The 12,344-nt window shown below is 40.5% G+C and overlaps 1 protein-coding gene and 2 pseudogenes across 2 annotated transcripts; all 3 read right to left on the bottom strand.

Moving 5' to 3' along the window:
- Positions 1 to 3,689: 3,689 nt before the first annotated feature.
- LOC128563721 (voltage-dependent anion-selective channel protein 2-like) lies at positions 3,690 to 5,160 on the bottom strand (annotated as a pseudogene). Its single transcript, XR_008373866.1, has one exon. The product of XR_008373866.1 is annotated as a voltage-dependent anion-selective channel protein 2-like (transcript).
- A 5,680-nt stretch (positions 5,161 to 10,840) lies between these two features.
- LOC128563722 (39S ribosomal protein L50, mitochondrial-like) lies at positions 10,841 to 12,094 on the bottom strand. The gene has a single exon (XM_053559148.1). The coding sequence runs from the start codon at positions 12,092 to 12,094 to the stop codon at positions 11,615 to 11,617; it is 480 nt and encodes a 159-aa protein (XP_053415123.1). The 3' UTR covers positions 10,841 to 11,614.
- Positions 10,853 to 11,284, bottom strand: LOC128563723 (trafficking protein particle complex subunit 2-like; annotated as a pseudogene).
- Positions 12,095 to 12,344: the final 250 nt, after the last annotated feature.

Here is a 12,344-nt window from a genome sequence, read left to right as displayed (position 1 = left end):
CTCTACTTTTTTTCCCCCCTCTACTTTTGAATCAAGTGTGGGCTTCTCTTCACCCCATTCCTGACTTCCATCCCCACCCTCTCCTCCATCTCTTTCCCAATGTTTATTCTCATCACTCTGTTTCCAGCTTCCCCCATATCCAAAGCCATTGAAGGCAAGGCCGGTGCTATATTCACAGCCAAAAATAAGCCATAAATTCTCCTTGTGCTGCCCCACAGCATATCTGCCAGACCCACAGCCACTCCAGATGCCAGCCCTGCTTCCGCACAGCACACGGGACTCAGGGCCCAGGGCTCCCAAAGGTTGATTTCTGGACATTGGCTTTCAGTGTCCCCATCTTTGCAGTGAGGAGCGGCAGGCATAGCAACCTCCACAAACAGAGCTCACACCACACATGCACCTGTGCCAGCCCTGCCAGGACACTGCCAAGCCCTCAGGGTGGGGCAGCAGAATCAGGGCTGTAGATGCTGTCCTACAGAGTTGTGTGGAAATCAGTAGGACCTCCAAAGCAGACCACCCCTCTACACTGACCACCTCCTTAAGTTGACCTGATTTTCACAGCCTGACTTGCACCACATGTACATATCAGTACAGTGGGCCTCATTCCTTATGTGGACCATCTGCATATGTTGACCACTTTATTACAATCCCTTGGATGGTCAACTTACAGAGGTTCTACTTATTTACAGAACAAGTTCTTACTAAGCGCTTACTCTGTGAAGGGATGCTACAGCAAACAGCTGATGAAGCAATGAATGCTTATCATGTAAAAATGAAAGCTACCTTCGTCTCAAAAAACGCCCTCCAAAAATTACATTTCCTGAAAGTGCAGACTATGTCCTAATTATTGTATCCACCTTTTGTGGGTTGATATGAGGTGTACAAGAGGTGATCGATTTAAACCAATGAATGAACAAATTGTTCAGACAGCAGTTTTTCAGGCTTTAGATATGCTTTCTGCTTTCAACCTACTGTTGCTGGAACAAACAAAGAGGAAAGAGGTAAACATTTTAAAGACTGGCATAGACATGTATTTGCATTAAGCAGCATTTTTTAAAGCTTTACAATATGCATATCCTCAGAATTGCCAACTTCAAGTGACCATATTGATTGCATAATAATTAGCCAATATTGGATAAAGTGTACAGCAACATATACTGTTTTGTGTAGAAATGCCTTGCACACCGCAAGAATTCAATAAATAAATGAACAAAAACGAAAGCTTCCAAATGAAATAAATTGCAACAGAGGTCTGTGCTATTAAAAGCATGTAGAGTAAATGGAATGTTATTGACACCAGGATTTGTGTCAACAACACAGGAGAGGGAGTCTAGGCTGGCATTAAGATATAATAGACACTATTTTCTGAGGTGGTTCAGGGTGTCACAGTTATTGTTTATTTGTTTGTATTGAGTAATATATGCACATAGTAAAATTTTAAAAATGAAGATAGTAAAAAGCTGACAGTGAAGGCAGGTCCCTGTTGCTCCACCACTTTCTACCCCTTCATCCCACTCTCAGAAGCAGCCACTTCCCACAAGTTTATCTGTTTCTTCTGATACTTGATTCCTTTTTAAAAAAAAATTTGTTATATGCCAAGTATTGCCTGGAAAACAGAAACCAGCACTGGGCAAGGCATCTATAGAATCAGAAGCAAAAGGGAGAGAGCACAGCCCAGGGACTGGCATGGGGAAATGTCATCCACTCTAAGGGGCACCCGCCACACAGTCGAGAGCTCGTTCTGAACAACATATGCATCTCCCTGGACATCAGGACACTGGCCTGCGGGCTGACCCCTGAGTCTCTCATGAGTTTGTTGACTATGAATCATTTCCCCAAAGCAGGGCAAACCCTGGGTAACCTGAAGACAATCCAGTGTCCTCACCTCCAAATTAAACCTGCCAACTAGCCTTAGACCCCGGACCAAAGCCTTCAGCCAGCCAGCTGGCTAGTGGGTCTCTCACCATCATTTTTAATATCATCTCCATAGCAACCCCCAGTTTTCAGTGCATTCCCTACTTCAGCTGATTTCACCATAATGCCCGATCATCACAGGAAAACATTTAAAGTCATATGTTGAAGAATGGCTCCATTGCAAAATTTGCTCACTGTTCACCTGTGACTACAGCCAGAGGTTCCAGGAACCAGCTGCACACACATGTCTTATGTGGTTGGTAGAAGTAATAATCCTAATCAAACTAGATCAAGCAAACTCAAGTGGGATATATTGCCAGGCCCTGTGGAAGCACCAAGAGTGAGAAAACTGAGGGGGGCCACCCTAACCACCCACTCTCATCCCCATGCTGTCATCCAGCCTCTGTGGACTGCAGGATCAGGACTCCTCTCTTCTGTGGGTCTCTTTCCTTCTCACTCCATATAGTCAGCTTTTTTGCTTCTCTAGCACATGGTGAAAAACAGGCACCCTGTGGCCTACATAACCTCCCAGCACTTTCAGTCGAGAGGGAGCTGGAATCTTGGAGCTACCATTCTAAACCTAGGAGAGAATCTGATTGGCCTCACATGGGCAAGATATCTTCTCCTAGCCTGGTGCATTGGCTCACACCTAGAATCCTAGAACTCTGGGAGGCTGAGGCAGGTCAATTGCTTGAGCTCAGGAGTTCAAGACCAGTCTGAGCAAGAGCCAGACCCCATCTCTACTAAAAATAGAAAAATTAGCAGAGTGTAGTGGCGGACGCCTGTAGTCCCAGCTACTCAGGAGACTGAGGCAAGAGGATCGCTTGAGCCCAGGAGTTTGAGATTGCTGTGAACTAGGACTCCACAGCATTCTACCCAGAGTGACAGAGTCAGACACTATCTCAAAAAAAAAAAAGCTACCTTCCCCAGCTCCAGCCAGCTGGGCTAAAGCAGAGGGGCACTGCCAGGAGTCAAGGGGGAGGGTCACTAACAAAAAAGTGTGAGGTTGGGAAGGAAATGATCCTGGAAGAAATAATTACCATTTCTGACACAGTATACAAAAGTCCACTTTCTTGCTAATAAATACATAATCATAGACTATTATAATCAGGAAGATTCTTAAATATCATCAAATTTAACTCTCTTAGTTCATAGATGAAATTCAAGACCCATGAATGTCAACTGACACTTTATTAATAGTATCTTTTGAAGCCAGTTTGTTTTTATAAGGTTTTTTTTCTTTTTTTTATTGTTGGGGATTCATTGAGGGTACAATAAGCCAGGTTATACTGATTGGGTTTTTTTTATTAATAATATTTTTTATTAAATCTTAACTGTATACATTAATGCATTTATGGGGTACAATGTGCTGTATACAATTTGGAATGCTTACATCAAACTGGTTAACATAGCCTTCACCTCACTTACCTGTTACGTTAAGACATTTATAGTCTACTATTACTACATTTGACATGTATCCTTGCAATATTTGCCATGGGTGCAATTGCCCTCCACCCTCCACCCTCCTCTCTCCTCCTTCATTCTGGGCTATAGTTGCGTTTTATCTTTCGTGTGAAAGTGTGGGTGATTATATATTGATTACATAATGTACTAAGTACAGTGGATACTTTTTCTTCCATTCTTGAGATACTTTACTAAGAAGAATATGTTCCACGTCCATCCATGTAAAAGAGATAAAGTCTCCATCTTTTTATGGCTGCATAATATTCCATGGTATACATATGCCACAATTTATGTTTTCTTTTCTTTTTTTAATGTATATTTGTTTTATTCATAATTTGTAATGTTCTGGGATACCAAAAGTAATTCTAACGATGGCTGAATTAAACAAAAATGTTTTAACCTCATCTTAAAACATCCACTGATCCATCTCATTCACTGGCAATATTCAATGTTTAAAGGAACATAAAAACATGCACACAATTGCACAGTTTTCATAAAGGTCTATTTCATTATTGGTGGGTAGCACATTTAACAGTTAAATACATTTAAATAATGTATAGGTGACTGCACAACCGCAGCATTGGTAACTAGATAGATAACCAATTCAACTAGAAACCAACTAACAAGTAACTGTCTAAATATTTAAAATACAGCTCTTGTTTGATCATCCTTTGTTTCGATCACCTTCTTGGGGAGAAAAGAGTCTGCAGGTTACAATGGAAATATATTAAGGCCAAATCTTCTGATATCCATTCCCAAAGGTTTCTTTTCAGCTAGATTAAGCCTCCAACTCCAGAGTAAGCCCAAGTTTGTGGCCTCTAGCATTAATGCTCTTCCCATCTACGAGAGCAGTGTAAGCTTCACACCAGGCCTCAGAGTTTGAGTGTAGCCCACTCCAATTAAACTAGAGTTGTTGACTTTTGCAGAAATGGAAGCAGTGGGATCCAACTGGTACTTAGCTGCAATGCCAAAATGAGTGCAGTTGGTACCTGATGTCCAAGCAAGGTTTACCCAAGTGTCAAGGTCTTCACATACTTTCTGATAAATTGATCCTCCAAATTCTGTCCCATCATTGACATTAGTGTGTAGCTAGAAGTCCCCAGCCCTGTAGCCTACTGTAAAGTTATTCCTTGTCAGCTTTGATTTGGCACTGTCAAAGGTCATCTGATACCCAGCAAGCCAGCCCTCATGACCAAAGACAGCTGAACCATGGATTGCAGGTCCAGTAAAATCAAAGTCAACATCACAACCAAGGTTTATACACTCCCTCCTGTAAGAGGACTTGATTTTACCACTCTTCTTTCCTGTGTTTGGCAAGAAGGTAGTATCAAATGTCAGTTTCAAACCTTGACAAATCTGGTCTTCAATTGCGATTTCTGTTCCCAAAGTGTTATCAGTGTTCCATTTTTCTGTGAAAGTCAGACCATGCTCACACCATTTATATTTGGTCTCCAAGGTCCCAGTAACTTTACCAGTGTCTGTGTTAGATGAACCAGATGTTGAGAATTCCACACCACTGCATGACTTTGTTTTCACATCTAGTTTCACCAACCCCAAACCAAATCCTTTCTTGAAAATATCTCTAGCAGCTTTGCCAAGGTCAGCATATGATGGAGGAATACACATTGGCCACGGGCACATCTGTCGGTAGGTCGCCATGGCGAGACCGTGCAAGGTGACGATCTGGTGGTCTCCTGAGGGGGCCTCCACCGCCGCTCCACTTGCAGCTGAGGCCGCTCGGCTCACTCGTGATCAGGCTGCAGCTGCCGTGGCTGGAGGGCAAAGTCACAATTTATGTTTTCATAAGGTTTTATTATTTAGTTATTTCAGAAAAACAAAGTTGTCTATTGTCTCAAACATACAGCCACACCACCTGAATTCAAACCCCTGCTCCACTTTACCATTTCCTAGCTGTGTGACCATGCAGAGGTCACTCTCTGTGCCTCAATTTCCTGCTCCATAAAATGTAGGATAAAATATGACCTGACATGAGAATTGTGAGTTCTAAAATGAGTTAATATGTGCAAAGGTTTTAGTATGGTGCCTGGTACATATTGTCTAAGTTATGAATACTATCGGGTAAATAACTTAAGACAAATACAGTAGTCAAGAAAAGCATTTTGAGGGTGGTGCCTGTGGCTCAAAGGAGTAGGGCGCCAGCCCCATATGCTGGAGGTGGTGGGTTCAAAGCCAGCCCCAGCCAAAAAAAAAAAAAAAGAAAAAAAGAAAAGCATTTTGAACCAGTAGAGCAGAAGCCATTAGTTAAGTGGCAGTAAGCTACACATACATACCCTGTTTTCCCGAAAATAAGACAGTGTCTTATATTAAGGTTTGCTCCCAAAGATGTGCTAGGTCTTATTTTCAGGGGATGTCTTATCTGTCCTGTAAGTAGGTCTTATTTTCGGAGGATGTCTTATTTTCGGGAAAACAGGGTATTTATTTCTAACAAAAATAATTTTCCAAGTTTTCCAATTTAGGATTCTGTACTATAGAAGTACAGAAAAGTAGAAATAAAATAAAATCACTGATAATACATTGCCCCACATTGGGCGCCAAATGTCAGGATATTGTCCCCAGGGAAGGGTTTGCTAAGACCTGTGGAAACTGGCAGCAACTGACCGAAGAAATATAGAGTTAGAATGATGGTAAACAAAGAGACATGAGACATAGAGTAGAATAAAGGTGGGAGCTGAAGGGTTCCTTGCCCATTCTGGGGTTTCTAGCAATGGCCCCGAGTGTTTGCTCCATTCTGCTTTTATTGAAGTCTATTTGCCCAGAGGGTAAGATGAGGGAGGGAACAAAAATAGCAGCAGTTTCTCTGATTGAGCATATCAGCTTCTATTGTTGTTATTATTATTAACCTTCAGGGTAGCCTGGAGAAATCTGAAATCTGAGCCTTATATTGGGAGAGCCTCCTGTTTGAGATCACACACAGAGATTTCTAGCAAGGTGTTAAACTCCACTAGTTCTCTGTGGAGTAAAACACTACTGGCGTTAATGTCCTCTGAGGAATAGATGGAAGGGAGGAATTTTCTTCCCATCATCACCACAGAGGATCTTCCACTGTGATAAGGGACATAAACTCTTCTGCCCATATCTCAGGGCTCAACCTACTCCCTTGATCCTGCCCTAGGCAAATGCAAATCTCCACAATGGGTATCTGCTTTGCCTGTTTACTAGGCAGGAAATGACCCAGTTAATGTATCTTTCTAGTTCTTTGTCATAGCCTCTTTCTATGACAATTTCTCCTTAGAGTGCTCACAGACTCAGCAGGGGTGTTTGTAAGCTGTATCTCCAACAGGTTGGAATTTCAGAAAAGGCAGGAAGCTTGCTAGCAATGGCTAGCTTAAATATAAACTAGCTGACTTTTCTTCGTTCTGACTCACTCAGCTTACTTTTAAATTTTCCTCTTTTTCTAGGGGTGCTTTCCTTTGCCAAGAGTGGGGTCTTCGGTCCCCATTCTCCCTGCAATAATACAACACTCAAAAATAAAGACTAATAAGCTGATGCGTTTTTCTCAAACTATTTTCCACGCACATTTATTTGCACAGTTGTGATCACACTGTTTTTAGAATTCGGCGTGTTGCCTTTACTCACTTAACAGTATAGCATATGCATTTCCCCATATCAGTAAATATTTTCAAATGGCTCCATTTTAATAGCTATGTCATAGGACATCATGTAGATATACATGGATTTCCTTAATCAGGGGTCGTCAAAATGTGGTCCGCAGGCCACATGAGGCAGTGTGATTGTATTTGTTCCCATTTTGTTTTTTTACTTCAAAATAAGATATGTGCAGTGTGCATGGGAATTTGTTCATAGTTTTTTTTAAAAAACTATAGTCCAGCCCTCCAACAGTCTGAGGGACAGTGAACTGGCCCCCTGTTTAAAAAGTTTGAGCACCCCTGCCTTAAATGTTCTCTTATTTGGGGAAAAGTACGTTGTTGCCAATGTTCTACCCTTAAACTCTTACTACAGATGGCCAAATTACTATCCAAATGATTCCACTGTATTTACTCTCCCAGCAACAAAGTGAATGAGTCTCTTTCTGTATGCTCACCAGCAATGAGTATTATTTTTTAAATCTTCCCTAAATTGATAGATACTATAAGGTATGGCATTCTTGTTTAAATTTATATTTCCTAAATACAAGCTAATCACATTAAACATTTTTCTATGGCAGTCATTTACAATTTCTGTTCATAATACATCAATTCACACACTTTGCCTATTTATCTCTCAGAATCTTAACTCTTCCTTGTGTGGTAGCAGGAGTTCTTTCTATTGCTAGGATTTAAATTTCTGTCTTATTTGCTACAATTGTTTTCCCAATATATGTTCTTTTTAAATTCAGATTATGACACATTTTTGCTTGCAAATCTTTATTTTTTTATTATTTATTTATTGATTGATTTAGGCAGAGTCTCCCTCCATTGCCCTGGGTAAAAAGCTGTGTCATCATCATAGCTTGCAGCAACCTCAAACTCTTAGGCTCAAGCGATCCATTGCCTCAGCCTCTTAAGTAGTCTGGCTAGTTTTTTCTATTTTTAGTGGAGACGATGTCTTGTTCTTCCTCAGGCTGGTCTTGAACTCCTGAATCTTTTTATCATTAAACCTGTCTATGTTTTCCTTTAAAATTTCACATCTCACTTACAGATTAGATGGGCCTCTCACATTCAGGTATCAGAAAATATTCCCTTAAATTTTCTTTCAGCTTTTATTTGACTAATTTTTTTTCTACTACCTAGAATATTTTGGCATAAGGTACAGGACAAAATGTATCATTTTTCCAAATAGCTGGCTAGTGTCACAGTATAATTTATGATTAACCCAACCATTCCTCCAGATTTGAATCCTATAGTTACTGATTTGTGACCGTGTCAGGATATTGTCATAAGGCTCTTTTGGGGGTGGGGGGCAAGATGGCGGCCGAGTAACAGCTTTCTTGCAACTGGACACAGTGAATCTGGGGAGACAAGACTCCAGGCATCTCTGGCTGGTGAGATCTGCCCAGAAACATTCCTTTGGGGACACAGGGAGTCAGCATGAGACTTCTGGACCCCAGGAGGAGGACAAAAGAAGTGCAAAATTGGCAAGTGGTTGTGTGTGTTCCTTCCATCTAATCCCATTGGCAGCTGTAAGTACAGCAGCAGTGAGATTGCAAACTGGAAAGGCCTTACCTGTGAGCTGTTTTGGTTTTTTGGACTTGGCACTCAGTTGAACTACCTTGGGAGAACTTGGGCAAGAGTGTGGAGGACGTTAAGCATTGTCTATGGTCCCAGATTGAGCCGCTGAGCTGGTCGGAGCTAACAGTGTTCAGCTGTGGGCTGCACACGCGAAGCCATTGTGGGAGAACTGCCCCAGCAACCTCCGCCCTCGGGGTCCCAGAGCAAGGATTTGGTGGGAGCAAGTAATGTAGTGACTGAGAAGCCTAAAGGTAGGTATTGGAACACCTTACAACTGTAGCCATCAGGGGCATACAGTGAGACAGGTTTTGGCACACTGGGTAAGCGATAGCCAGTTAAGGAGTGATCCCAGTGACAAGTGGGATTAGCCAAGGTTAGCATTTTAAAGTGCCTTTTAAGTGGGCTGAGGAGAGATTTAGGCTCTCCACCTTGCAGGGTTTGAGAAATCAGCAGAGGCCTCCAGTCTCCATCTCATACAGCTGTACTAGCATTGTGATTAACATCTCATACCCCAGAAGATAACCTGTTGCCAAGACAATATCCAGCAAGATATATATACTGCTTTGTTTTTGGTTTTGTTTTTTGCTTTTTTTTTTTCCTCTTTTTAATTTCAACATTTTCCCTGTGGATTTTTCTTTTATTTTTTTCTTTTTTTCTTTCTTCATTTTTCTAGTTTTAATACAATTTTCCATTGTTGCCTTTTTCAACATTTAGAACTTCATTTTTGCTAGTGTTTCTACCCCTATTATTTGGTTTCTCCCCAAATTTTATTCCATAAAATTTTCTTTTTTTTTTTTAAGATACAATACAGACTTTTATGTTTCTCTTAAAAATATTTCTAATACAAGTCTCCTTATTGTACACGTGCAATATAATAATTCTTCCTTAGACTAGATATACATATAATAATTTTTCCTTAGACTACAGAGGCCTAACAGAATTAAAACATTTTTGTTGAAACTACTACTTTATGTCTATGAAAGGTCTAAAATTGCAATGTCCTCTTTTCTTTTTTCTTTTTTTTGGACAAACATCTTTATTTAAGAAATCAAATAAATTGGGTAAAAACTAATGGTAGCAATTTCACATGGATCACACAGGTATACAAGACCAAGCTTAGAATTATTTGCTCAAATTCAGAATGGAACAAAATTCTTCACATTCTCACAATTAACTCAGAAAATATACGATTACTTGTTTTTCCACGGACATTCACTACTTTACTGTAAGATCACACACCCAGCCCCCTCCGGTGTACAGCCTAAAAGGCTAATAGTACAAATGTTAGTGTACTTCAGGCTTTTCTCTGATAGTGATTCTAAGACTGCTTCACAACTTTTTACAAGTATAGACATCAACAGGTTCACTTAGCCTTTAGTTTACAGTCTGAAGAAAGGAAACAACAAGGTGACAGAAGCAACACAGGTCACTGTGAACTATAAGTGGTCCCAGCCTCCTAATTTGATAAACATGGATTTATGACTCTAAAACTTCTGGAAGGATCTAGACATGACAGAGGCAGCCCATGACATTTAGCACTGCAAAAATCTCTGGTTTCTTAGGTAGTGCTGTGTATACTGTCTATAAGTTTTTATGACAACATCTCTAAAGGTATAAGTAAACCAATGTATATATTATCAATTTCCTTATATTTTTGACAGAGCCTCAAGCTGTCTCCCTGCGTAGAGTGCCATGGCATCACGGGTCACAGCAACCTCCAACTCCTGGGCTTAAGCAATTCTCTTGCCTCAGTCTCCCAAGTAGCTGGGACTACAGGTGCCCACCACAACACCTGGCCTTTTTTTTTGGGGGGGGGGGGTTGTAGCCATCATTGTTGTTTGGCAGGCCCTGGCTGGATTCAAACCCGCCAGCTCTGGTATATGTGGCTGGTGCCTTAACCTCTTGAGCCACAGGTGCCAAGCCATCCTTTTAGTTTTAAATCTATCAAATCTTGATTATGGCATTTGTTTTTGAACTGTTATATCAAGATCAAACTATATGAATTAGGAAAGTTAAAACCTTATTCTCAACTTCTAAAATAAAAAATATTTTAATATTGATAAGGAGCTTTTTATAAATAACACTGTTTACAAGCAAATATTGATCTATTTGTAAGTGTCATGAAACAGAATGTACTATGTTTAAATATAATAGCAGTTTCATTAGGTTTAGGTAAATTGACACTACAAGTAAAAGTTTCCAGGCTATTTAATCAAGTTACTTACAATGTACACATTCCTGAGTATACCCCATTGTTGTAACATTGTTTCAGAGTTTTTCTGCATTCAGCTTAAAAGGTGTTTCTTCCCAAGGAACTGAACTTTTCTGTCAAATGCGCTTGACCGAATAGGAGAATTCGGTTCGTAAAATGGATTCATTGCAAACTTTATATATAAATCATAGACATTGGTAAAGAAGTTCTTTATTCCATCTTCTTGCCTTATGTCATGAAGCATAATAAATCTCATATGCCCTGCAGTGACAAATGCTGACACAAACCACTCGTTGAACTTGTCCACGGTTTTTAAGTACATGTTGTTCGACAGCCACATGTTCTCATCTACCAGGTCAAGAGCAGCATGAGCTATGAACCGGTTCAGATGACGGTGGTCATCTTTGGATTCAGCTTTCCCAGCTGGCAAAAACTCCATTTCAAAAACTGGATTATCATGGTGGCCAACAATTACAAGTAGAAGCTTCCAGACATTGTTTTCAATATATGGCTCCTGCAGCGAGACGCAGACAACGGAAACACCCAATCCGTTCCTCCCTCTTTTCTTAAACTCAAGTTAATTTCAGTGTCCTCTCAAGAAAAAAGTTTTCATAAATTATTAATGACCTGATTCCATTAAAAAAATAGTTTCAGCAAAAGTGAACAGAAAATCCTGTTATTTTTTTCATTGATTCATGATAAGAAACAAAAAGTACTGATGCATTCTTCTACAGAAAAAGTGGTTTAGAGAACAGTTCTGATGGCATTTTATATATTGAAAAGTCTAATAAGCCTTCCTCAAGGGGAAAATAATTTCAGTATGCTCCCCTTTTGCTCAGTAACTCCAGGTGATTTTCAAATTAGGAGGCAGATTACTAGCCTTAAGTTCATCAAATTTAGATCTATCCTGAACAGGGACACTATAGAAATCAAGAACATCTTTAACTCTGCACATCTGGTGAAGCCTGGAATTAGGGACTGCGTGGCTCAAGTCATCAGCTAAATTTGACAAGAGATTGAACTTCAGAAGACCATCTTCCAGGGAGATGTCCTGCCAATTACCAGAAAGAGGTGAACCAAAAACTTCTTTAACACAAAATTCCAAACGACTCTGGAGATCTTCAGGTGGTATGTATGTTCTGCTTCGTAAAGGTGGACACACCAGAACAGGTTCCTTTTTCACCTCTTCTACTGTCTCAGCTACCCCCGGCTCTTTCTCCTTTCTGAAATGAGACCAAAATTGTCTGCGTGGCGCCCCTGAAACTATCCACATGAAGCCTTTTCTGGTAAAGCGGGACACACACAGTGCCACCATCTTCGAGACTCCCCATAAAATTTTCTGTTTGCTTATTTTTCTTTGATTTAACCATTTTTGCCTTTCCTCTCTAATTGGTGGAGATGTGGTACTGTGTCTGAACAGGCTAGCAAAGACCTGTTGACCTCAAAGGAACCACCCAACCAGGCCCCTCCAGAGGTTGGAGGTTTGTAAAGTTGGGTCAAAGCACCCTACTGTACACCTATATTGCTCCTGTCTCCCTCTTTTTGATCCTCTCTTCTTTTTGTCA

This window comes from Nycticebus coucang, chromosome 13, assembly GCF_027406575.1.
Source record: "Nycticebus coucang isolate mNycCou1 chromosome 13, mNycCou1.pri, whole genome shotgun sequence".
NCBI lineage: Eukaryota > Metazoa > Chordata > Mammalia > Primates > Lorisidae > Nycticebus > Nycticebus coucang.
This window is presented reverse-complemented; position numbering and strand designations above follow the sequence as displayed.